The sequence below is a fragment of the Pygocentrus nattereri genome, chromosome 5 (genome assembly GCF_015220715.1).
Source record: "Pygocentrus nattereri isolate fPygNat1 chromosome 5, fPygNat1.pri, whole genome shotgun sequence".
Lineage (NCBI taxonomy): Eukaryota > Metazoa > Chordata > Actinopteri > Characiformes > Serrasalmidae > Pygocentrus > Pygocentrus nattereri.
The window spans coordinates 5,002,660-5,030,295 of NC_051215.1; the positions used below are offsets into that span (position 1 = coordinate 5,002,660).

General features: G+C 39.5%; 1 protein-coding gene across 1 annotated transcript in view; it reads right to left on the reverse strand.

The window, feature by feature from the left end:
* Positions 1-736: 736 nt before the first annotated feature.
* LOC108441456 (collagen alpha-4(VI) chain) overlaps positions 737-27,636 on the reverse strand; it is a 46,155-nt gene continuing 19,255 nt past the window's right edge. The window contains exons 11-42 of the mRNA XM_037538440.1: positions 26,873-27,216; positions 26,563-26,641; positions 25,991-26,127; positions 25,405-25,497; positions 25,150-25,203; positions 24,170-24,241; positions 23,987-24,013; positions 23,838-23,882; positions 23,648-23,701; positions 22,059-22,121; positions 21,828-21,893; positions 20,820-20,873; positions 20,509-20,544; positions 20,135-20,200; positions 19,176-19,238; positions 17,313-17,375; positions 17,101-17,163; positions 15,170-15,220; positions 14,929-14,964; positions 14,704-14,766; positions 14,549-14,611; positions 14,284-14,319; positions 11,826-11,862; positions 10,303-10,314; positions 9,714-10,207; positions 8,787-8,862; positions 7,453-8,109; positions 6,249-6,354; positions 5,643-5,917; positions 3,920-4,090; positions 2,330-2,371; positions 737-1,281 (exon numbers count right to left, since the gene is read on the reverse strand). Coding sequence (XP_037394337.1) covers positions 1,100-1,281; positions 2,330-2,371; positions 3,920-4,090; positions 5,643-5,917; positions 6,249-6,354; positions 7,453-8,109; positions 8,787-8,862; positions 9,714-10,207; positions 10,303-10,314; positions 11,826-11,862; positions 14,284-14,319; positions 14,549-14,611; positions 14,704-14,766; positions 14,929-14,964; positions 15,170-15,220; positions 17,101-17,163; positions 17,313-17,375; positions 19,176-19,238; positions 20,135-20,200; positions 20,509-20,544; positions 20,820-20,873; positions 21,828-21,893; positions 22,059-22,121; positions 23,648-23,701; positions 23,838-23,882; positions 23,987-24,013; positions 24,170-24,241; positions 25,150-25,203; positions 25,405-25,497; positions 25,991-26,127; positions 26,563-26,641; positions 26,873-27,216 — 3,680 coding nt within the window. The 3' untranslated portion in view covers positions 737-1,099. The remainder of the gene's footprint in view (positions 1,282-2,329; positions 2,372-3,919; positions 4,091-5,642; positions 5,918-6,248; positions 6,355-7,452; positions 8,110-8,786; positions 8,863-9,713; positions 10,208-10,302; positions 10,315-11,825; positions 11,863-14,283; positions 14,320-14,548; positions 14,612-14,703; positions 14,767-14,928; positions 14,965-15,169; positions 15,221-17,100; positions 17,164-17,312; positions 17,376-19,175; positions 19,239-20,134; positions 20,201-20,508; positions 20,545-20,819; positions 20,874-21,827; positions 21,894-22,058; positions 22,122-23,647; positions 23,702-23,837; positions 23,883-23,986; positions 24,014-24,169; positions 24,242-25,149; positions 25,204-25,404; positions 25,498-25,990; positions 26,128-26,562; positions 26,642-26,872; positions 27,217-27,636) is intronic.

The following is a 27,636-nucleotide window of genomic DNA, read 5'->3' on the forward strand; positions in this document are numbered from 1 at the left end:
GGCTTGCATGTTCTCCTTGTATCTGCATGGGTTTCCTCCGGGTTTTCCGGTTTCCTCTCACAGTACAAAGACATGCAGGCCATTTGGACATGCTAAATTTCCTCTAGGTGTGTGTGTGTGTGTGAGAATGTATATGTCTGTCTGTCTGCCCTGAGATGGACTGGTAACCTGACCAGAGTGCATCCTGCCTTCCACCCAGTGACTACTGGGATAGGCTGTGATCCAGAAGGATAAGTGGCTTAGAAGATGTGTGTGTGTGTGTGTGTGTGTGCATTAAATTCAGCATATAAATAGAAACTGCATTAAATTTTGCAGATTAACTTGACCAGGTGTCTTCAAACTTCTGCATGAAAATGTCATTTGAAAACTAAAGTTTGGGACCATTTAACATTAAATGTATATGGACCTGATCACTTTAAGGGGTTTTAATAGGGAATGTATTTGCCAGGGGTGTCCAGTCAAATCAGTCAAAACAAGCAAGGAGCACATCTGACTGTACACACACACACACACACACACACACACACACACACACACATATATATATATATATATATATATATATATATAAAAACTTGGTTGCAGGTCATCTAGAAAGCAAAATGTCCCCAACAGTATAAAACTAACCTCAACTAACTAAAGAAATCTTTCAATAGCATTTCCGCTTCTGATAACAATGCACATAAAAGAAGGCATGCCAAGAGCCAGGTTTATGAAATTCAGCTTTTATCCACATGAAAACATCATAAATATTGTAAGACATGTTTTTGATGACCTAAGCATCAAAATGCATTTGAAGTTCAATACCTTCAACTTTTCCCTCTTTTCCTATATGCAATTATTCTGTTTTCTATAGCTGATGCTACATTATTTTATACATTTTATCCAAATGCAACATATAAAAATCTTTGTTGATAGCAATCAGAACTGATTCCTGTTCTGCACTGAACTCACAGTGACATAGTCTTTCAGTGATGTCATGGATTTGTCCTTGACTTCACCTGCTTACTACCCACTTCATTCATCATTATCAATTCATAATTATGTATTATATTAACTAAGAGCAGATGTTGATGTTTTCACTTGATGGAACACGTCCTCAGAGTCTGTTCACAGCTCTCAGACAGCGAGCCTCACACTCCTCTTGCGTGTCGAACCTGTTTCCGTTGCCCTCGCATCCTCCGTACCAGAAGCGAGTGCACTCTCGCTTGGACACATCGAAACGCCATTTCAAAGAAAAGTTATAGCATTTCCCCATATCATGAGTAAGCTGGCAAACATCTGTGCAGAGACAGAAGAAAATAATATACTGAATGGAGTACTTTCATTTTTTTTTCATCTTCAAAATGAGAACTTTACAACAGAAGGAAAAAACCTACTTTACTTTTAATGTAAGTCAATGGAACCAGATTTTTTTCCAAGTTATTTTGGGCCATTTCTTTTAGTCCGTTCATCATGAAATTTACACACAATGTAAAGGACAACAGGCACTTTCAATTATGTCAAAAACTGAAAAATGATAAAAACGGAGATATGAGGTTTTGTTCTGACAGCAGTGATTTACATTAAATACAAACCCAAATTCTGGAAAAGATGGGACATTGTGTAAAATGCAATAAAAACAAAAATCTGTCATTTGTTACTTCCTTGAACCTTTATTTAACTGACAATAGTACAAAAAATCCCAACATCCCAACCTTTTCTACGAGTGTTACAGGCATCAAAGTCTGAATTTCTTACATTTACAAAATACAATCAAGTTGGTCAGCCAAAACATTAAAAGGCACTTTTTTGTACTTTGGTCAGTTAAATATTCAACAGAATTAAGAAATTACAGATTCTTTTTTTATTGCATTTTGCGAAATGTCTAAGCTGTTCAGGAAATTTTGTATGATCACATTTGAACATGTTTTCCAAGGATGGTTTTGGTTTGATTCATTTTGATCAGGGAAACCAAACTAAGAACAAAACAATTTTGGCTGCTCCAATAATATTCAACACTAAGCTTTAAGTTGAAATATTTACTGGATGGTTCACTAGAAAACTGTGCTTCTCTTAACTTCTGACATTGCTGTAGCTCATCACTCACTTAGACACTTTTCCAAATGCATTAAACTTTCTTTTCAGACCACAAAGAAGCCCTTTTGACCACTTCAGCAATGGACTCATTGTGCTTTATGGCCAAATGATGACTTGGGGGTGCCTGCTTTTACTGCTTATAGCAAGAAACAGCCATCTGTGTGTGTGTGTGTGTGTGTGTGTGTGTGTGTGTGTGTGTGTGTGTGTGTGTGTGTGTGTGTGTGTGTGTGTGTGTGTGTGTTTATATTACCGTCTTGTGTTGGAGGATCATCCTTGAGAAGGCTTTCCAATTCTGTAGGGGTAAAAGATGAAATAATGTATCAAACATATAATTTATATTAAGTTTTGTAAGGTCACTCTGAAAAAATCATACGTCATATGGTTAAAAAGTCATTAGATTACGTTCAAGGCAACTAAATTATTTGATTGCAATAAGGCAAAGCAAAATGACCATTTAAATGGCCAAAATCAATGTTCATCAGTCCACATCAGGCCAGTGCAGGGCAGGGGCTTGAGGGGGCAAAAGAGCGACATGAACATGAATTAAAGGGCTAACATAGAACTAGGAAAGTGCATTTCCTGAAAAAAACGCAGAGTGATAACATAGCTTGCTAAGTGGTTACTAGGGTGTTGCCAGACAGTTATGATGGTCAGTGGCTACAAAAATGTTGATAAGTGATCACTATGATATGCCAGGGTGCAGCTAGGTGGTTGCTATGGAACCCCACATGGTTAATTGGGTGTTGACTTGTATAAAGTTAATTCCTATGTGAAAATAAATAATTTATTCCATTTAGCAATGATTTTATAAGAGCTCTACATGTCCTTAAAAGCTGCACCATTCCCAATCAGAGCAAACATTCCGGCATTGGAACTGTGGGAGTTATCATACAAAAATCTGGCGGAAAAATAAGAAGACCAAGGGATGAAAAGGTGTTACATAGAGGAGTACGGGTCAGTTTGGCTGCTCTGAGGGCATACATGCAATTCTGCTGGCTAAAGGAAAGAACAAGGCTTGTGTGGGGGTGAAAATAAATGGGACCCTACAGGAGGAAAGAGGGATGAAAAAATAAGAAATAGATGAGTCCAAGTCAGAGTAAAATTGCATTCGTGCTTGGGGTCCTGCCTTGAGATAGTATATGTGAAGCGGTGTTTTTTGGTTGAGCTGAAGTACAGTTGATGGGCAGTAGGGGGGGGGCATGAACATGAATGTAGCAGGTGGATAAGTGCATGTTTCCAAATGTTATATATAAGAACACCACAAATCAAATTTGGTTTGGAGTCGATATTTCAAAAACCCCTGAAGAAGAAGGCCAGACAAGAAAATGTAAGAAAACTTGAGGAGAACGGTAGTGCATATGCAATCCCAATAAATATGCACTGTATAAGGAATTTGATGAGCTATAAAACTACAAAGCAGTGACTTATTTGAGTTCTGCACAGAATCTGGTATCAATCACTGTTGTTTGTTTGTTTTTGTTTAGTTTTTTTCCACATGTGCAGTCAAGATAGCTTACAGTAACTGACATGAACTCTCCACAGGCAGTCAGGCAGCCAACAGCAATGAAACCTGAGCCTAACAACTTGCTCTACCATGAGCCTCGCCTTGCTGAAATGAACCTTTAAAACTGGCTATATAAAACACAATTATTATACATGGCATGTAGAATCACACACTGATTGAGGGGGCAGCAGGGACAGAGGACAGAAGGGCAAGACCTCAAGCCCCCACTGGGGTCATAAATGCCCATGCCTGATGCAAATCTCCGACCCTTCAAATCAACCATTACCCTTTGTCATTTTTTCCAGTACATTGGCAGCAGGGTTGCTGCTGACTTACCCAGTCCTGCACACGTCTCTAAGCATTCATTTTTGTTAAGGAAGCGATTGCTGTTCCCATTACAGCCGCCATACCAGAAGTGTCTGCATTCCCGAGTGTTTCGGTCATAGAACCACCGGGACTGATAACTGGAGCACACAGTGCCGGTGTCCTTATCGAGCAAACATCGAGCTAGAAGACAAACATTAGGTGCTTTATTTAACTCCCTTATACTCAAATTCTACTTAACACCAGCCAGAAACTAGAAGAAAAACACTTTAAAAGAAACTTTTGAAAGATAAAAGTCTGAGACCCTCTCATATCTAAAGACAGTGTCACAGTTTTTAGTCACAGATTATAATTATACAAAGACTAGCAATCTTGCAGTATCAGTATTTGCAAGACTGCAACTAGATTTTTGAGATGAATTCCCATCATGCACCTGGTGGAAATTTACAAGCAGAACAACACTTTTCCTTTCACTCTATAGTGGTAAAGATGTGGAGATACGTTGGCTGGGTGTGTAAAGATCTGGGGCTCAGATTAGTTCACTATAGAGTCAAGTCTAGCACTGTATACTCGACAGACCATCGCCCAGAATTTGAAATAACCTGTAAAATGTGCAGATACTTTATTAATTTTATATGATTTACATATCAACACAAACCATAAAAAACAAACAAAACAAGAAACCACTGTAACGGAAAGCAAAAAATAGAAAAAAACACATTGATGATTCTTCAGTAAAGCCATTTTCAAAGTCCTCTGCAGATTTCCTTACATCAGTGTTACCGGCTCAGTTAACATGAAATATTAAAACAGCTAAAATGTTCAGATAAATATGATTTTTTTAAAGTTGCGCAGATTTGCCTTTTTACAGAGATTTCAGGCATGTGCAAGCATCCTAGCACATCGCTATTTTCATGAACCAAGACTTAAAACGTCTGATAATATTAAGGATGGTGGATTTTGTACTGAGCCCCTAAGGGACCGTGGTAAAAAAAAAAAAAAAAAAAAACATTTAATGACATTGAGTTCCCTCACAAATGTTTTGGGCTCCCTCACAAAATATAAGCTATTAAGACAGCAAGCAAACGTAGGACCAGAGGTGCCCAGCGACAAGGCCTGCATTAGAGCTTTGTTTTTATCATAGGTAACGTTAAAAACTGTTTGCCCAGTTTCGACAGTCTGTGCTGAGTTTATTCAGCAGTTTCTCTCTGCAGTGTAAATTTAGCTTTTACTGTACAAGGACACTCGACCTCAGTTTCAGTTTCAGTCACTAACGGCAGATTCATGTTTGATTTTGAGCAGCGAGACTATGTCTTTATTTTTCAATCCAAGATCAACACAAAATTCAATGAGCTGCTTCATGTCTGAGCTTAAGCAAAGCACAGCTTTCACCAGTGAATGCAAACCGTTGCATCGTAATGCAAAACATTCGCGAGGGAGCTCATTTCAAAGGGAACGCAAAACAAAAACTTGCCCTTGATCCAATACGGCAGCTTTCAAGGTGGCGGCCAATGTTTCGGACATAGCCTAAAAGATAGGCCCCCTCACCCACTGCTTGCTGGGGTATTCAGATCTGTCATTTTCCCTTTCGTTTCTGATATAAAACGGTGTCCTGTGACTTTTTTCACTTACCCTGTAGCTCTTGGCAATGGACACCAACCTTTGGACCCTACATACAGTGTGAACTACAAAGTGTAGAGTCATGAAAAACCAAGAAGAAGTCGGATTTATGTACCCTCAGATTCATCCAGCCCACTTTGATGTGTAACTTCTTTCTGCTCTTCCACTTCCTTTGCGGGAGCCTCAGTGTACTCCAGGTTTTCAGCGTGTTGCTTTGTGTGGTCATTGGGATATACGTCATGATACACATCTTGATATACATCTGAGAACACTTCTATATAGGGCTCCGTATATGCCTCAGCATAGGGCTCCGTACTTAACTCCTCAGTCTCTGCTGGAGGAATGGTGGTTGGAGGAATGGTGGTTGGAGGAATGGTGGGCAGACCAATGCTGTCACAAAAAAGATCATTCTGTAAGTTGCCTTGTAAAATATTATATAAAAACAAAAAAAGATGCATTACATTATTGTTGAATAAAATTGTTGATTGCCATTTTTTCATAATTCTCAATATAAACTTTGGAAAAAAACTGTTTAAACAAAGTTTCTATGCACTTTCAACTAGCTGTGTATTATGTACCGTGTACCATGTCCACACTATCAAAAAAAGGTATAATTGGTTTGTGAATAAACATTGCCAGAATATGCTGAACAACTGAGTAGTAATTTCTTAAAATGATAATTATCACCTGGCTTTCAAACATGTTTAGGATTATGTGTTACCTTCCAGGTAGACGCACAGGACCAATGCTCCCATATGGCCCAAATTGCCTGGGAACAAAGGTACTACACTCACTCCTTTGGGATGAAGGCTTGGGAAACAAATCTCCTGTAAGCAGAGGAAAGGATGGCATTAACGGGGTGGGTGATATGGCAAATACAAAAGATCACAGTGCTTCAAGACAAGGACGGAAACTACCAGCTCAGAGACAGCACCATACAACCCATCACATATTTACAAATCCTGTATTAAAGGCCACTAATCTTTTTTTAGTATGCGTATCTGGTCTGTAAAGTTCACCCAGCAAACACTGATACTGGTCTCCCAACATTACAATAAATCAGCTTAGCATGATGATCACATTGTGGAAAGTAAAATTAGAGCAATAGAGAATACTAGAAGACATCTGGTTCTGCAACACAACCCTATACCCCATTCAGTATTGGCCAGTTTCTGATTATATTATACTAACGTTATAGTCTCCCATAAATTATCTACAGTTTAATAACAAACTGTCATTTTACATCATTCCATAAAACCAGCTTAGAATGATGATTCCATAATCATCAAAAGAGCTTTGTGACGTTATAATAAAATTGACACAAAGGATGCATCACATTTGGAAAGTGGTGATCAAATCTTAAGGCAAATAACGTGACAGGAAAATTACTATTACTGATTACTCTTATTAATGTAAATTATGCATTTTTCTAGTTTGACCAATCAAACTATCCTCAGCAGTGCAGGCTCAAGCCTAGCTATTGCTATAATTTTGTGACTGTACATTGGAAAGTTCTACTAATAGCTCTCTTGATTAAAGATATTTCCAGCTACTGTGATGGTCAATGTGTTTATCACTTTAGAACATGGAGTCTGAAGTGTCATTTACAAGCAAAACAGCTGATGCTGGGAATTTCAGTAATTCAGTAGACTGGATAGTTTTTGTGGAACAAATACAGATAAATCAACAAGCAGCAAACTAACAAAAGTAACAGCAAAGTGGAAAGTTCCACTTCCTCTTGACAGCCTCATCTGTAACAAGAATCCGTGAACTGTATGAACAAGAGTGAGTGCAAAAACCTACAATCACAGAGACTGTGTATATGATATATACAGTGCAGTGTAATAAAATAAGAATTATTAATAAACATATATTTCCTTTATAAGTGGTAGTACATATCAGAAGCTGGGAAAGATGTGTCTTACTGGTCAGCATGCGAAGGAAAGCTCTGAAGAACCGTTGAGCATGCTTCAGATCTTTCAGCACTAGCTGACCCAGGTGCACTAAGTGCTGCTCTGGAGGGTAGGTGGTCAGTTCCTCAGCCAGAGACCTGCTGAACTTCTCCCCTACTGTCAGGATGAACAACACCACATCTTGGCACATGCACAGCTTAGAAATATAGTTCAGCTCTTCTTTGTCCAAGTACCCAGAGTCTTCACCGAGAATTGCCAGCACCATTCGTTTCTTCCTGGGAGCTTCAGCTTCCATGAGCACATTGGTTACTATCCGTTCAAGAGCTGAAAATAGGTGCGATGACCCACCAACTTGCTTCATAGCTTTGGAAATGTGACTCTTCATCAGGCCTCTGTCTCTGAACGTTTTGAGACTGAATTCTTCCTTGATTTGGTTGGGGTAACTAGAGCTTTGCTGGTAGACAGCGATTCGGGCCTTTCCATCTTCCTTTGTGGGTTCAATGCTCACATCTACTTCATCCACCAGTGAGACTAAAACTTCCTTCACCCCAGAGTACTGGTCAGTTGGAAGGTCAAAGGATGCATCCATTATTATAACCAGGTCCACATCCACCTCTTCAGGTGGAGGGCTCAGGATGATGCCACATGTCAGGTCTGGTTTGCAGCGATCTATGGACGAAAAAAAAAAACACTTTATGAGTTCCTTGTATCTTGTAGGTCTTCTTCACTCTATATGTGTATAATTATAGATTGCAGCCCATCTGAAGTCATGTACAGCCTTCCTTTACATGTGATCTTGTAATGAGAATGGTGTAAACATTTGGTACATGAAATCTTATATCTTAATGCCATGGTATGCAGTGACATTGTCCTCTACTTTGAACCCCATCTTCACAAGCCATTGGATTGGCTCACTTGTATCTAGATCACATCTTGTTCCATGACACTACCATATGCTCTACTGATTTTTGGCCAGTTGTTGACTACAGGACTGCTAACCAGATATTGTACTAATATTATGGTCCCACTTAATTTAGATCAACCCCCATAGATCATCTACAGATGTCTACTTTATTAACAAACTTTCATTTAGAAGTCAGTTGATTCTAAGCAATGGTAGGTTTAACCTTAGAATTAATGGAAGGGTTAGACTTGAGACCAAGATGAAGGTATGGTTAGGTTTTGGGGTGAGATTAAGGTTAGGGTTAGGTTTGGGTGAATCAGTCTAATTGTACACCATCAAGATGAAGTGACAAGGTAACTTGACCTCTCTGATCTGATATAATGGTGCACTTACAGCTATGAGCAATGCATGAGGGTTCGTCATTAAGAATAGGATGATTTACCAAAACAAATGACACACTCTTTAATCCGACTGTGTCGCCGATCGTCAAATATCATGTAACTCCTGGTTTCATCTGCCTGAGAAGCAAAAAATACAAACAAAGATAAGAAAACAAATATTATAATACTGTATGCAACACATGATTTTGGACCCAATTACTTGTTCACTATTAAATGACATGTTTCTGTCATGCAAAGCCAGAAATTAAGATAGATCATGCCAGATTTTTCTTTCCTCAATAAGACCTTGCAACTAACAACATTAACAACAACCAACAATGACTAGTATAATAAATAAGACCATGCTGAAGCATATTTTGCATTTTTCACAGCAATAAGTCTTTGTAAATAACAGCCTCTTAGACCAGGACTTTAAAATAAAAGTTCAAGGATCTTCAAATTACTCATCATCTCACATGTTTTCTGTGGTATTAAGGTCTTACTTTGGACTGGGCCATTCTTAGACTTTAAACTTCTGTTTTTGAAGCCATTCCCTTGATGACTTGTATGTGGAATTAAGATTGTTATGTTAGAAGGTGAAATTCCTCTTTGTCTTAGGCTTTCTCACAGATTTTATGTAAAATTATTTTTTATATTTGGAACTAGTCATGATCTCATCTATCTTGACTAGAGCCCTGATTTAACTGAAAAGAGGCTGCCCCAAGGCATGATGATACTGCCACCGCCATGCTTTACAGTAGGTATGGTGTTCTTTAGTTGATGAGCTGTGCTGCCGTTGTGCTAAACATGTATTTTAGAATTCAGCCCACTTCAAGTGTTGTCTCAACAGATGGTTTTTGGTGATTTAGTCAATGATTTTTTTTTTCTTGAATTTTGTTAGATGCAAGGTTCCAATAAAGATGGCCATGGTTTATCAAAATTTCTGGTTTTATGTTACACACAGGTTCTACACTTTCATCATTTGTTACCTGGAAGGCCCGATTGACATTTGGAGCATCATTGAAAGCAACAAGTCCCAGATGGACATCCAAAGCCTTGAGCTCCAACATGGCTGTGTTAATGGCTGAGACATCCTCTGATCGACCATTTGTGATGAAGATCGCCACCTTTCTCACCAGCTTTCCATCCCGAACCCGTTTAAAGACATTCTGAGCCACGAAGCGCATGGCCTGGCCGATGTTCCGGTTTTTCCTGGTACTCTGCAGAGACAGCCCCTCCACTGCTTCCAGTAGGAGCTTCTTCTGATGGTAGTCTGAGAAACGGATGAGGTATTTGGTTTCATTGTTGTAGGAAACTACAGAGACCCGAGCTCCAGCTGGACAATTCGTCTCAGTGATGGTGATGTTCTCCAACAGTGAGAGGGCTGCTGATTTCATTCTCTCAAACACTTCTGAGGTTACATCCAGAGACGTATCCAGAGCAATGACCAGTTCTGTTGGGTATGCTGGACACTGAGTGTGACCTGGAAACATTGCAAGAAAAGATGCAATGAATATCAAAAGATGGAACAACAGCAGTATAATATATCTGTAGATACATAGATAAGACAGGTCTTACCTACACAGCAAGCTGTTGAGATATAAAATGTTAGAATTAGAGACTGCCCAAAAGAAATAACAATGAAAAATAATAATAACAGACAATGTCAAAACAAACATTGTATATTACTGTGAGGTATTACAAATGAAATCCTTTAATATTATATAATAAAAGTTTTCAACTAATTGTCTTTAATTATCACTGCACTGTCCACTGTTGGCTACGTTATGTGGCCAAAAGTATGTGGACATCTATTTCAGCTACCTATTGCGAATAATTAAAAATCATACTGAAGAGCTCAGTGTGAGAAGAGCGCTAGAGTGCCACATGTCCAATAAATCAGTTCATCAAACTTCAGCCCTGCTAGAGCTGAGCTATTACTGTGAATTGTGAATCGGAAATAGTAGAAGCAACAACAGCTTAGCTGTGAAGTGATGGGCAACACAAGCTGACTGAATGGGAAAAAAAGCTAAATAGAGAGGTTGTAAAAAGGCCTGTCCTGAGTTACTGGACATGGAGATTACATTAGCATAAGAACTGTTTATTGCAAACTTCATGAATTGGTTTTCCACAACTGAGCAATTACAGACTAGCCTAACATGCGCAATGCCAAGTTTAAGATGAAGTGGTGTGGAGGACCACAATTGGACTCATTGGCAGTGAAAACGATTTCTCTAGAAACCGATGGATGAATGCCCAAAAGTATAGTGCTAACTCTAAAGTTTGGTAGAGGAGGAATAATGGTCTCCCTAGTGTCAGTGAAGGATAAACATAAAGCTTAGTTGCATACTAGAGCGTTGTGTGCTTCCAACTTTGTGGCAGCAGTTTTGGGAAGGCCCTATCCTTTTTGAGCATGAAAACAAACTGAGGTACATAAAGAAATGATCTATCATGTTTTGACTGTCATGCACAGAGCTCTGACCTCAACCAGACCCAACACTGTTGGTATAAACTAGAGCCGGGCTGTATTTCTCAACATCAGTGTCCAGCCACACTAATGCTCTTTTGGCTGAACAGAAGCAAATCACAACAATCTTCCAAAATCTAGTAGAAAGTCTTCTCAGATGAGTGAAGCCTGTTGCAGCCAATGGGATACAAATTAATTCTAATGTCCATGGTTTTGGTGTGAGAGGTTTGGTACAAGATGAGGTGTCTGTATAGTGTAGTGGTTAACACCTCTGCCTTGTAGACTGGGGTTCAATCCCCACCTGGCCAAACACCCTACACTATACCAATAAGAGTCCTTGGGCAAGACTCCTAACACCACCTTGGCCTCCCTGTGTAAAATGATCCAATTGTAAGTCGTTCTGGATAAGAGCGTCAGCCAAATGCCATAAATGTACATTATAACTATATTATACTATTAAAGTTCCATATTAAAGATAAGTTGTGCTGCTGCATGCTACTGTATGTTGCTAGATATGGGTTAAATACATTAGTGAGTAAAACTCTGACATCAAGCAAAAACACTTGTGTAACATTTTAGATGACATTTAACTTCTAAAAATAAAATGTGTAATTGTGTTGATGATTCATCTTACCGCAGTTTTCACGGACATAATTCACTAGTTCACATTCCTACATAACAAAGAACAGAGCAAACCACTTAAAACATTAAACAGTAATGTGGTATTAGTTGTAAAAACACTAAAAACACCCTCATGCACTAACTTACAAACATATACATTAGGGGTGGGAATCTCTAGGCACCTCACGATTTGATTATGTTATGATTCAGAGGCTGCAATGCGATTATAAAATGATTATCAATGCGTCTTGATGCTTTTTTTTCTAAAGCAAAGTATTTGTAATGATCTGTAATGAATTTGCTTCCAATGTCTTCTATTAATAAGTCAAATGGAAGTGATGTGGCAAATGAACTGGAAGGCTCTCGTTCACTGCTCTTGTTTGGAGCACATGAGACACTGCCGACACTGATCTGTGATGAAATGCGCTGCTACGGTGAAATAAGATCCTTGGATGATCCTTGGATGATCCTTGGATGTCCACGCAGCACTTGTTACAGCTGTCCTGCCTGTTTTCTTCAGTGATTTCATAACTTCGGTTTTGGTCTCATTATAGAGATTTTGGGGGGGGGGTAACGGTTATAAATCCTTGACAACAAAGTTTGTTATAAACTTGATAGAGTTTATAAGTCGATTCGCGCTTTTCAATTTGGGTGGTAGCTCTGACAAATCTTCACTGATGGTCCTCTGGTTGGCAGCAACTACAACAAAACACGTTATATGCTCCACACAAGCTGGTGTTTCCCTGTGCTAGCTCTGGGGTTCATCAGCCTGCAGCTCTTTTACTGGCCTGGTGTGGCCCCACATCAGAATTAGATTTCAAGATAAAAATAAAATAATCCTCCTTCGCAGAAAAATAAATAAAGTTTCATCAATAAATGATCTTAAACACTGGAAAAAATGTAGCCTACAACTGGTAGTAGCTAACGAAAAGGCTAAGAGAAAGAAGAGCATCCGTAATTTGGAGACCAGTGGACTTATTTGCATTTATAATCAAACCAGCTGGTTTCCTGATACATTTAATCCGCAGCGAGAGACTGTCTAACACTAAAAAACGAATTGTCCCGTTCCACCTTAAATGGTGCAGCAGTTGCTTTCTGGCACCTCAGGCACCATTTAAGGTGGAATGGGAAAATTCAAACGAGAAGCTGGAGAACGAGAAGCGACTTCAGCCTCGTAAAAAATGAACATTGAGAGACATTTTTCAAGAAACTGTTCTACTTCTGTGGAAAAGTTTCCAGCTGGTGATGCAAGAAAAGTGGCTATAGCTGAGCTAAAGCTTAAAGTAGAGCAAAGTAAGTCTGCGTTTTTGTTTGTATAATATTTTTAGCCTTCACTAGGACATGAGCTTGTACTGAGACACATGTACAGCCAACATGGTAAAATGGACTCAAATGGTTGCGGCTCCGGAGGTGGTTTGTTTTTTTGTTGGATGGACAAAAATGACTTATTAACATTTGGGTTGTGACCACTGCACTAGTTTTAATGTAGTGTTCCACCACAGACTGTCCCGGCACTGCGCTTCTGCACAAGTTCTGCCTTTTGAGCTCCGTCAAACTTTAAATTATCAATTAAAATTTAGAAAATTGACTTTTGACATTTGTGAATCGATTCGGAATCGTCCACATCTGCATCGCGATGCATCTAAGAATCGATTTTTCCCCGCCACCCCTAATATACATACATTCACACACCTTAAACGAAAATTTCAGAATTTAAGCATAATTCAATTAATTTGATTAAAATGTTAACAATGGCATTCAGAGTGATTTGATGTGAAACTTTCAGAGTCGTAATTGTTTACAGTGGTGGTGAACTCGATGTCTGAGAGGTTTAATACCTCTAAAATCTTCTTCACATAACATTAGAACACAATGGTCACAAATGCAATGTTTTATGTTACTTCTGAGATGAAAATGGATGTAAATGTTTTACAAAGCCATTCATGGATGCCGTTGTGAGGCTTTTTTGGTCTTTTTGGATAGTAAAGGCAGTCGTGGGCTGGAGGTTCGGGAACTGGCCCTGTGACCGGAAGGTTGCCGATTCGATCCCCGGTGCCAACAGGGCATGACTGAGGTGTCCTTGAGCAAGACACCTAACCCCCAATTGTTCCCTGGGTGCTGTGGATAGGGCTGCCCACCGCTCCAGGCAAGTGTGCTCACTGCCCCCTAGTGTGTGTGTGTGCTCTTCACTTCACGGATTGGAATAAGTATCACTTAAACTTAAATGAAATTGTGACCCCTGGTTTCTATCACCACCAGAAATTTGAGCTGGTAAGTTTCTCTTCAGTGAACCATTTCAGCCCAAACCACTCGGAATGGGTTTTTTCAACCACAAAAGAATTATCTAGAAATTTTAAACAATCAGAGGAATTCCCTTTAGTGGAAAACTCTTATTCTCAACAAAAATCCTGAGAAAATAAAAACAGGTGATGTAGACAGACGTGCATTGAAGGGTTACGTGTAAAACATACAGTCTTGGAGCTGGTTCCTGGCAGTCCTTTAGGGCCCTATGGAAACAACGTATATTGTCATTGCACTTTATCCTATTTATAACCTTTAGTAATAATTATGTAATGTGTGCAATTGTAAGTAGTTTTCATGAATTAGGCCTTTTAACAAAAGTAGTAGATGAACATTATGTGGCAGGTAGACATGATTCTGTCATCCCTCCCACTTTATTGTTGGTTGTTTACATGATTCTTGGCTATATGTCAATTGAAAACAGAAAATACTGACCCTGTGTCCAACCAGTCCTCTCTCTCCAGGATCCCCTGGAAGTCCCTGAGCACCCCTGGTCCCCTATTCAGAGCAAATGAGAAAAATATTCAAGATCTGTGAGTCTGCAGAAATTAAATTCCGACAACAAATTGATAAATTAATGATAAGCTTACCGGCCTTCCGTGGTGTCCTTTAGGTCCTGCTGCTCCATTGGATCCTTTAAAGCCATCTTCCCCCTTGTATTTACATTGAAGTATTGTTTAACAAGTTGGCATTATCACTAAGATATACTCAGAACACTCTGTGTGATTATAACTATGTACAGTTTTCACAGTATTTAAATCATGTTTATTTGTGTCTATAGAAATCAGCATCAACTCTGACTGAGAAAAACTTACTATCAAACCAGGATAACCAGGAAAGCCGGCATTTCCCTGCAGGAGGACACATTTTACTCCATAACTGTGATATATAACACAGCAGTAGACTGTATAATCATGGAAACTGATACTATATTGTTTCAAAAAGGTTTATACAGTATATAAAACATTTAAACATTGTTTGAAGCAGATCATATTAATTGACTATATTGTTTCTGCTATCATCTTCAGAAATACAGGACAGAAACAGCAACTGTACTTTGTGTCCTTTGTGTCCTGGAGGCCCAAACTCATCAGCACCTACGTGACCCTGTTTAGGGGAAAAGTAATATATTGATAAGTGCTTTGATCACAGCAGAGTCCTTTAAGACAAATGCATATTTACTGGGGATCACTTTTGATGAACCCCATTAAAATCAATAGCACTGATGAAAAGTGATTAGAGAATAGAACCAATTCATCCACTGGGGGTCATTCATGCATAAATGTATGTCTGTCTGTCTGTCTGTCTGTCTGGCCTGCAATGGACTGCCGACCTATTCAGGGTGTATCCTGCCTTCTGCCCCATGACAGCTGGGATAGGCTCCGGCTCCTCTCGTGACCCATAATGATAAGCGGTTAAAAATGTGTGGGGGGGGGGGTGTTCATTCATGCTTTGCTTTATATACATGATGATGACATTTTGCATTTTCAAGTTACTTTTTATCGAGAGGCAGTATTAATTGATTCACCAAGTTATATTAACTGATCATGAGCTCTGTGTGATTAAACAGTAGTCCAAACTGACTTCATGTCCGGTACATTGACCTCTTAAACTCCTTGAGACCACTTATAGTTCCAAAATGCACTTCATCATATTCTTCATAACTTTCATATTTCATAAGCTCCATTCAGAAGCTGGGCGTCTTATGACGCTGTAACTCTTCTCTCCAGTCAAACAGACGGTGATGTCATTTTGGGTCAACCATCCAGAGCAATGGACAGTGTAGAAAAGAGGTGAAGAAGAGGGTGCAGGCAGGATGGAGTGGGTGGAGACGGGTGTCAGGGCTGATGTGTGACAGAAGGATAGCAGCAAGTGTGAAAGGGAAGGTTTACAAGACAGTAGTGTGTCCTGCTATGATGTTTGGTTTGGAGACTGTGGCTCTGTCTAAAAGACAGGAGGCTGAGCTGCAGGTGGCGGAGATGAAGATGCTGAGATTTTCGTTGGGAGTGACCAGGCTGGACAAGATTAGAAATGAGCAGATCAGAGGGACAGTGAAGGTGGAGCAGTTTGGAGATAAAGCCAGAGAGGCCAGGTTGAGATGGTTTGGACATGTGTTGAGGAGGAATAGTGGATATATTGGGCAAAGAATGCTGGAGATGGAGCTGCCGGGTAGAAGGAGAAGAGGTAGACCTCAGAGAAGGTTTATGGATGTTGTGAAGGTGGACATGGAGATGGTTGGTGTAAAAGTAGAGGAGGCAGTGGATAGGGCTAGATGGAGGCAGATGATCCGCTGTGGCGACCCCTAAAGGGAGCAGCCGAAAGAAGAAGAAGAAGATAATAAAAGAAGCTGAACTCAGTTTTTTTTTTTTCTACTGAAAGTCGACCCGTTTTTCCCCAAATCTGGGCTATAAACTATAAACAGACGGCGTCTCTTCAGTGATCTGCTCTGGAAACATAACTTTTATAAAATAACACAAAGAGCCTCTGAGATTTTTGGCTTTCAGCAGTAAACTGTAAGCATATGTGTAGATCATAAAAAACATGTTCTGTTTATTTGAGGGGAACCTTTGGTATTAAAAGAAAAAATACAAATAACAATAAATAAATAAATGCACATTTATTTCATACAGTTACTGAATAATTTGCCTTATGATTTGGTCAGTTAAATTCAGATGGAAAAAACGAAATATACCCTTATTATAGAATAAGAGGTTAACATTCAATTCACGAGTCATTCATATTAAACCATTCATATAAAAGCAGTCTTATTTTAGACAACACAAAAATACCTTTCATCAAATTCAAACCACAATAAAAACATCTCATTTTTATCTATGAACCCAAGCGGAATGATTGGTGGACAATATTTCTCTGCTTATGAAAAACAGTTGATATGCACTAACATCACACTTTGGCTCTCAGCAGCAATAACAGTGGCTTCTAATTGACAAATGTAAGCAAAATGAAGAGTATGGGGACATACTGACCGGTGTTCCTCTGAAACCCCCTAGTCCAAGGTCACCTTTACTGCCAATGTCACCAGGTGGGCCCTGAAAAGAATGCACACAGATATTAGGCATGAAGGCGTACGTATTTATATTAAGCCATTATTTGCGCTTGAGTGTAGAAACCTAGCTTGACAGTTCACAGAAGGTAAACGTTCACTGTGTTTACAGGAACCAAAAGAATATGTGCGTACCTGTGGTCCTCTGCGTCCTTCATGTCCTTTAGCTCCTTTGCTTCCAACTGGACCGTAGAGTCCCTGAGGAAGAACTGAATTTAGCCAACATCACAAAGATTCACCTATTCATTATGTATCTCCTCATATATAAAGCTTTGTGAACTTGATCATCTACAAGAATTACATAAGATTTGTGTGCCCTTTAAAAAAATGACTCTGTTTGCCTTGTTTTCTACCCGTCTCCTTTAATAATGTGATTCCTCAATGTTGTCTTCTCACTTACTTTAACATGTGAAGTACAACAAAGACAAATATCCATAGATGTCAAAAATGACCACTTTAAGCACACAAACAAATTTGAAGAGTATAGTATGTGGACCCCGCTACTAATTACTGACTTGAGGTGTTTCAGCAACACCCACTGCTAACAGGTGTACAAAATCAAGCACATAGCCATGCACCCTCCATAGGCAAACAATGGCAGTAGAAAGGGGGTGCACCACTATCATAGGACACCACCTTCCCTGAAACTTCTCCCAGCTAGATCTGCCCCAGTCAACCGTAAATGTTATTATTGTGAAATGGAAGCATAAAGGAGCAACAACAGCTCAGCCATGAAGCTACAGACCATGCAAACTCACAGAGTGGGGCCACAGAGTGGTGGTTGGTGTCGTGTAGTGTCTTCTATGCTGTATAGAAGGGCAAGACTCCTAACACTACCTTTGTCTAGCTTTGTCTATGATGAAATTGTAAGTCACTCTGAATAAGGGCGTCTGCCAAATGCCATACATGTAAATGTAAATGAGTGCTAAAGCATATAGGACACAAAAAGCACCTCTTTTGTTGCATCAATCACTACAGGGTTCAGAACTGCCTCTGGAATGAAAATTAGCATAAGAACTGTGCACTTCATGAACTGGGTTTTCATGGCTGAGCAGCTGCACACAAGGCTAACATCGCCATGTGTAGTGCCAGGACCAACACTGGACTCTGGAGTTGTGGAAACGTTACCTGAAGTGAAAAATCACGAATCACTAACAGGCCCTGAGTCCCAACGAGGGGTAATGTTAATGCTACAGCGTACAACGATATTTCAGACAATTACGCACTTCTGAATTTGTGGCAGCAGTTTAGGGAAGACCCTTTCCTGTTCCAGGAGCCCTGTGCACAAAGCGAGCTCCATAAAGACATGGTTTGATGAGTTTGGTGTGGAGGAACCCCAGTGGCCTGCACAGAGTCCTGAACCCCAACCCCACTGAACACCTTTAGGATGAACTGGAACATTAATTGTGAGCCAGCCCCTCTCGTCCAACATCAGTGTCTGACCTCAGAACTTGTCTTTTGACTGAATGGGCACAAATTCCCACAGACACACTCCAAACCTGGTGGAAAGCTTTCCAGAAGAGTGTCAGCTGTTATAGCCGCAAAGCGGGGCAGCTGTATATTAATGCCTATAGTATTGGAAAGGGATGTCCAACAAACTGATATGTGTCCACACACTTTTGGCCATATATTGTACTTCACACTTCATTTGCTTTTTAATGTTACGTTGCTTAGACACTTAAGCCAGCTTCTTCTGCACAGTGATAAGAAACACAGAAAGCTCCAATTCCACACGCTGATCCATTTTATTATGACCATTGTGAAATGGTCTCTGAATGGGACTGGCATGATACATTATAAAAGACAGGGTATTTTGCATTTTGCTTTCATCATTTCAAGGGTAATAGTTCTTCATTGAAACAATTTCAACACATAATTAATCACATTATCCCAAAAAATCTGATGATAATGATGATGCTGCATGATAATGAGGATGATGAGCATCAAGGTTAGGCTCATAGGTAGTTATAAACTAGAAGAGCAAGTAAGAGAGCATACCTGAACTCCAGGTAGACCTTGATCACCTTTCTCTCCTTTGTTTCCATCGTGACCAACTGGGCCCTAAAGAGACATTAAAAATAAATAGTCCAGAACAGAGAAAATAAGAATGAATGAAATGGGATCTAGGAAAAAAAACATCTCTGTCAACTCAAGAAGTCTTTAGTTGGCTTTCATATGTGTCAAGCTTTCACAGCACAGGGGTTGGTTATTTTATATACTTTTAATATTATCATAGTAAATAAGACCAAGATCACTGAAGCTTTGAAAAGAATGTGTTGCATTTAAAACATTTGTAAGGCAGTGTAATTTTAAGCATGTTTTCTGTTGCAGTTCTGAATATCTCCACTAGGCGGCAACAATATATTAACAGTCAGGGTGAAGCCCAGCTGCTCACTTGACCCTTTCATTTAGATACAGTCACATGGACGAAAGGGTGTATCGAATAAGGATGATCGTTTTATTAATCGTTATCATGGTTTAAGTTTTTAGTTGATTTTATCAAGATTTTTTAAATGTGTTTGCAGTTTTTCCTCATGGAAAGCAGTAATGAGGGTGACATGCAGACTGACTCCAGTTCAGTCTTAGCTGAGTTATACTGTGGAGCAGACGATTAAGGAGCTTTCGGAGCTGTCAGACTGTCTAAAAGCGAGGAGGACCACCCTGGAAATGGTTTGGCCGGCAGCCCATGCACTCAGCTGGTGCAGCCTGTTCTCCTAGACCTGATACGAAGTTCACAGAACATGCTGAGCTGCCCAATTTTAAGGTCACCCTCACTAGAAACTAGTGGGACTCAAATAAGTACACGTCTCATTACTAAGTAGAGGATCAAATAACAGCACAATGAAAGAACACATGACTATTCAAAGGTTGGGGCCTTTCCAACCATCTGTATAGATCTAAAGAAAAGCATTGTGTTTGTGTGTGTGTGTGTGTGTGTATGTGTGTGAGGTCCTTACTCGTGAACCAGGAAACCCTGGCGGTCCTTCTGGACCTGGTTCTCCTTTTACAGTTGAAGTCAGACCCTAAATAAACAAAATAGACAAAAAGCATTGATCCTTGTTACACACGATTATAAACTTCTACAACAATTTGATGATGTTTAGGAAATTATTCAATGCTATAAAATCTAAAATTCCACTAGATTTCAATTTATTTTGGTTACATTTAAAAAAATTTGATAAATGGAGGATTTACACAAGAGGGCATTATAAAAAATATCGTTTTCTTTATTTACATTTAAAAATCAGAGAATCGATACATTTTTGCAGCTCTACCCACCACAGTAAGTCATTTCAAGCAAACCCCACAGTGAACATTAACACTCAATTACCGGAAGACCTTCTGGGCCCTTCCTCCCAGGGAAGCCCTGTTAAAAAGAGGACAGTGAGACACATCATTGCGAAAAACCCTTTGGCAAAATTTATGCTTCCACTCCAAATATTTTCCTCCGGCACATGTTTTGCTGATGACAAGCCCAACGGACAACATCACAGACTCAAACGGAGAAACGGTGCCAAAGCTTTCACCCAGCAAACGGACAAGCACGGCTAAGCTTAAACTAAACATCAGTACATTAGTGGAAAAGCCACGTCGAAGATAAACTAAAAGCTGATGACATTTCAGAGAGGCTGAAATACTCACAGGCTCTCCGGACTCTCCTGGTCTCCCTGGAGGTCCATCTGGACCCTGGTCACCCTGAAGAATGGACAGTCAGAGAAAATGACTGAAGAGCTTGTAAGAACATGTTTATATAAAATGAAGCCAGATTTAAACATGATAAATTATTTAACCCCATTAAGCCCTAAAGGTTCCCACTCCTTTCTCTTATAACTATAGAGCATGCAGAATAGTTTCATAGTAATTACTGAATAATTACTAGTAGTTACTATGTAATAAGCTCTAATTAGATAAATAACTGAATAAGCCTCCTAATACAAGGCATTAAATCAGTCATAGTGGTTAGACAGAGGGCCCACGCTCTGCACATATTACAATGATATGCATTATATGTCCAAAAGTTTGTGGACACCTACACGTCCAACATTTGTTCTGAAAGCGCAGGCATTAGTGGAGAGTTTGTCCCCCTTTTGCTGCAGTAACAGCCTCTACTCTTTTGAGAAGTCGTTACACTAGATGTTGGAACATCGCTGTGAGGGTTTGGTTGAGCATTAGTGAGGTCAGCTACTGTTGTTGGATGATCAGTTCTGGATCAATCAAACTCTTCCCAAAGGTATTGGATGGAGCTCCATCACTCCAGAGGACACAGTTCCACTGCTCCGTAGTCCAATGCTGGGAGGCTTTTTACCCCTTTAGGCATTGGTCATGCTGACCTTAGGGTCACCAGTTGGTGGACCTTGTCTCAGCCGAATTCGTATATTAGAAGGGTGTGTATGCTACACCACTAAACTGTGATAATACACTGTCACTGTCATATCAAAAACTCTAAACATTTTTAATATTTTCAGTACTTTTATACCGCTTGAAAAACACAAGTAAACAGTGCTTCACATTGTTTGAGCATTTCATGATTAACAGAGCAAAAGAAGTGACATAAAATTAGTTGAATAGCTTCTTCAGAAAAATATGTTTTTGTAACAAGCAGCAGTGATTTGAACCAATTAAAGTTTAAAGACATTCCTAAACACTTACTGGGAAGCCTACATATCCCCTTTCACCCGTTGGACCTGGCAAACCGCTGTCCACACCTGGTGTTCCCTATGATTCAAGCAGAGGGGCACAATGGAGAAGGAGAAAATACAGCTGTACAAAATAACCGCTACCATCACATTACATTACAACAATGAACTACTGCATGTGTGTATATATTTCCCTCCTAGCTCTATAAGATGTGCAACACGTTGCAATGAAAAAATAACTCACAGTATCTCCTCTCACACCACGGTCTCCTTTAGGCCCAGAGGTCCCTCTAACTCCTTTTATACCCTACAAATACACCCAAGACCAGAAGGAAAGAACAAATTATGATAAATTACAATAAGGATAAATTAATGAGTCATGAAAAATGTGAAAGCTTTATACTCAATCCTTCACTTTCAGCGCAAATGGCACTAAAGTGTCACTGGGGCAGTGGCCCTCTTGTCCCTGGGATGGGACCCTCACGGGTTCATCTCAGTACCTTTAGTCAGGGAACATAACTGAAACGTAATCTACTGAAATGTTATTTTCTAAGCTGTGCTGACTCCATGCACCCCGCCTCGTCTCCAGGCTTTTATTCTACAGTTCTGTTTTAAAACGTTTGGTTATGAAAAGATACGAATACGAACTTTTCACCTGGAGGAACTGATTTAAGGCTCCCAATTGGACCTTAAAACCACTTGCTGTACCTTTGAGGGAACATTTACACTGTTTGTACCTTGATGAATGAAAAATGTCCCCGCACTAAACTTTATTTCCAACAGTGTTTTCATGAGTTTGTGAAGGTGAATCAGTGAATCAATAAGCAGTAGAACTTTTTCATTCTTAAAATGTTGATCTACTAGGAGCTTTTCCTATATCTACACCCTATTATGCGTTTTAGTGTAATTGGTTAGTGTATTAGTGTATTGGTTAGTTCAGTATAGTTAAGATTACCTGCTCTCTTTAAAAGATAGTGCTTCAAGGGTTCTTTAGTAAAGAAAATGGTTCTCTATAGAACCATGAAAACTCTGATTACACCAGTGAACACACACACTAGGGGGCACTGAGCACACTTGCCTGGAGCAGTGGGCAGCCCTATCCACAGCACCCGGGGACCAACTGGGGTTTAGATGCCTTGCTCAAGGGCACTTCAGTCATGGACTGTCAGCTGAGGGGATTGAACCAGCAACCTTCCGGTCACGGGGCTGGTTCCCTAACCTCCAGCCCATGACTGCCCCTGATTAAAAGGTTCTTTGCATCATAATAGCCTCCTTCAGATTGATGGACAATGTCCTGTAGGTGTTTACAATATAGAATCTTTTTGAATAAAACCTTGACATTGTAAGAACAGAAGAACCCTTTCTGGTGCTATTTAGAACCCTTTTCAAAAAGGCTCTGAAGAGAACCATATGCAACACATTCTTTCTCAATCAGAAGAACTCTTTGACAATGCTAAGAAACCTTTAATCATACAAGGGTTTGTTTGAGTGGTCATTGTTTTATGTAGAACCACTTTCCTTACTAAAGAACCCTTGAAAAACCATATTTTTAAGAGTGTGGTACTTTGGACCTTGTACCTCACACTTATCCAGTTAATACCTAGAACGTAGGGTGTGGTAAAACTATGCCAGGCTTTGTATGCACTAAATTTTACAAACATCAACAGGGTGACTTGAGAGAGACCTCAAAATAGATGCCAAGAGCAAAGATAATAACCACAAACACTGCACTGCTCTGGCCATTTTTCAAAGTGAAAAGGTGGTAGAAGCTTGACGGTAAGGGTGCAGCTGTTCAGCAAAGAGATGATGTGGAGTACGGTGGAATGTAATTACTGGGCGCCCTGGTTCTCCCTTTGGTCCTGCTGGCCCAGTCAATCCCTTTTCACCCTGTTCAAAATGAAGAGTCGATACAGTGAATCAGTGAATCACGCAAGTTCATAATGCATCAGACGTAATCAGTGAATTGTAGAAGACTGGAATAAAATCAGATGTTCCAAGCAGAGATGGCCAGAGAGACACACACCTGCTCACCATCCACACCATTCAGACCAATCTCACCATCTTCACCCTATAAGAGATATCAGAATGTCAAGAAATGGACAATGAATCTCAGGCCAAAAGAGCTAAGCACTCAAATTAGACCAGGGTAGTTGTATTTAGTCTGTTACTCACCCGATTTCCAGTGTAGCCTACTGAGCCCTGTTGAAAACATTAAAGAATGGGTTAATAATACATAGATTCTTTGTAGATTTGCACAGGCAGTTTGTAGCTACATAAAAAATAGTGACTTATTGCAACCTGAGCCACAAACTTCAAATGAGCTTAGAAGGTATTTGCTTGTAAATTCTGTTATACCTTCAGGCCTCTTCTTCCTTGGCAACCCTGGTGTCCTTGAGTCCCATTTAGGCCAGGTAAACCTCTTCCACCCTGGGTTAAAGAAAAAAAATCTCTGCAGAACACTGGATTTGGAGTAATGACTGGCTTTACACTGCAGGTCAGTTCCTACTTAGGACATACAAACACATAGTATTCGGTAATATTTGACCTGCAGCCTGTTTGGTCAGATTCTGAAGAAGAGAATGACCACAAGCCATCAAATTCCAAACCTGGCACTCACCAAAGAAAGCTCTTCAGTCAGCAGCTGTGATTGTGGGACAACTAAATACCTCAACAGCCAAAAGTAAACATAGTATAACTCAGTAAACAAGATGGGCTATGAAATGCTTACTGGGCTGGCTGGAACAAAACCACATTGACATTAATTTGGTAAATATTGAAAAGATGAGCTGAACCTGATATTGCAACAGCTTTATCAGTTACAACTTATGGAAAAAGGAATTGCATGGATTACTATTTGATGCAATGTCTGACAGTTCTCTGTTTAATGTTTTCTAAAAACACTAGATGACATAAGATCATGTGCTATGATCAAATCACAGTCATGATTGCATCCATGAAAACACATTCTGTCAAGTTATATTGCTTATTTATAATCTAGTTTAATCTACTGTAATCTACAAAATAAAGTCCTTGGTTATAAATGTAAAATAAAGTCATCTAGTATATTGTTGAATTGCCTATTTTTCTCTATTGTGTACATTGGAGGTACATTTAGGCATTCATTGTTTTTTTGTTTTTGTTTTTATTAGATTTAGAGTCAATTATTTCTGAGATGTTCTGGACAAACTGAATGCTTTCCTAAATAATTAAATCAGGTTGTTGTGAAAACAGATTTACACCCCTAAAATATAAGATGTTACACCAAATATAACGCATTAGATAAATTGTGCCATATGTTTGGCCAAAATGTATCAAAACACATTCATTTCACTAACCATGGCTCCTTCATCACCAGGGAATCCAGGGTAGCCTCTCAGCCCTGGAATGCCCTGTAAATCCAAAGAAAAAACACATTATTGACTTGAGATGAATCCAAATACTCATTCACTTCCAGGATGTAGTGTAAACAGAAATACATTTCATTGTTTCGTCCAATGTTCAGAATCTAGTCCTCTTTCCTGTAACTATAGCTTTGCAATCAGTAATAAGACTTTATGCACTCAGTGTGTTCTGGTGTACACAGGCCACACCTTTGATCCTAGGAACCCACGTTGACCTTGGGGGCCGAAAACCCCGCTACATGAACAAGTTACGTTGCAGCACTCTCTCGAAGCCACTGTTTCCTGTTTTTGAGGAAAAAAAACAACAAAAACAATGAGATAGAGAAATTTCTTATAATATGTTGCCAATTATAGTCGTTTACAAAAGGTCAGATTACGTGTTTTGTTAAGTCAACACATCGTCTACAAGAAAGAAATGAAAATGTGTCATTTCTCTGCTAATTTATTGGCTAAATTTCTATGTATTTAACATATTGAAACATATTTCAATATTTAACACATTTAACATATTGAAAAAAAGATAAAAACACTATTAACGTATTACAAATGTTATAACATTAAAATGTGCTATACATTATCCATTGGCTCCATTATATATGTATTTATTTATTTAATTAGCCAATTTAATTAGTATTTAATTTTTTAATAAGTGTTTTATTGTCACTTTTTACAAAAGCAGGTCATTTGGCCAGGTGTGCTTATATGTTTGCTACATTTTACAGCACAGTGATGCAGCCTTTTTTGGTCAATTTTATTTTAAGTGAATGTAACTCACAATCTGTTCCTGCAGAGCGTTGCCCACATTCAACATGTTGATGGAAAGAGGCCTAGCATAGCTGAAGCCTCGTCCAAACTCCAACTGCTGATAGTCCACATTACCATTCAGAGACACAATCAGCAGTGCACTGACCCCTAGATCGCAAAATATTCAGCACAACTTAGAAAAAAGTACATATAAAACACCTCAGGACATGCAGGTGAATCAGAGTGAGATCGGCAAATCACCATTGCAACATATCAGATGTAATGAATTTCTTAGAAACTGTAAGTCTTTATAGTCATTTTGTTTCTCTCTGTGGTTCTCTTACAAGTCACTGCTGCCCTCTGGTGAGAATAATTAATCATTGCAGATGCATTTCCATGTAGTACTGCAGTGTTTGGTTGTCAGATGACAGATGATAATAGATTAATCTGTGTTAATCAAGGTGGTTGAATCTGTGCTTATTGTTATGCAACTTTGGCAAAAGAAAGGTGTTTCAGTTTTCTAACTGCATTTAGTCATTTCTTGTTCCCAACTGTTTTTAAGCCCCTAATTTGATGGCCAACCGTTTGAGGGAGTGCTCATACCACTCTGACGGAGTCTCTCTGAACTCTCCTTTAGATGCTCCAATGTATCGTCAAAGCCATCTGTGAAAAGGACCACCACCTAGAGAAGAAACAGAAACAAACCATTTGTTTAGAGTTATGCTCCATCCAAGTCTGTTCCAGACAAACCACAGATTACTTTCTGTGTGGTCTGACCTTTTGCATATCCTGTCACTTTTATTTGTGTCTTCTCTTGTATGAAAACCACCCAGAACATTTCCCTGAAGAACATGCCTAACCAATTGCTCGTTGAACCTATGAGTTATGTGAGAAATTCAGTGCATTTACTCACCTTCACTCCAGCCCTAGAGGAACTCAATTTCTGTCTGAAGGAGTTCAGAAGAAATGAGTTGAAAGCTGTGGGAGTTGTAGGCCGCAATTCCAGCACCTTCCTGACCACATTGCTATCATACTTTTCGAAGCCAAAATCATCCATAACTTTCCCATCTTGCCCAGAAACAAGTCGGAAGCCAAGCTTAGTCTCAATTTTGTCTGCCGGGACGCAGCAGAGATTCCCCACTGTAGACATGTGATGAATAGCTGCAGCAACCAGGGGTTCGATGTGCGGACCTAGCAGAGGCTGAGAGCTTGTTCTTTGTGATACATCGAACCCAATGCCAATGTCAATAGAACAACCTATCCAATATGGAAAAAAGGATTACAGTCAGTCAGAAATATTTATGCCATAATTTTAGATAAATATGTGTTTACTGAAGGTTATCCTAGACTGGGCAGCCCTGGTCTTTCACTGTGTGAATACAATATGCCAAAGGACCTCTGTTGGAGCATATAAACCCTGTATCTATGGACAACTACTCTTGATTCTGTACAAATTATAAGCATAGTTTACTCTAATCTCACAAGACACGAAGTGATCCTGTAACAAGAATGTCTGAAGACAACTACACTCTCAGAAAAAAAGTATGAAACTGTCACTGGGGCAGTTCCCCTCTTGTCACAGGGGTGGGCCCCTGAAAGGTACATCTTAGTACCTTTAGTCAAGGAACATAACTGAACCATAATCCTTTGAAATTATGTTTTCAAAATTCTATTGAC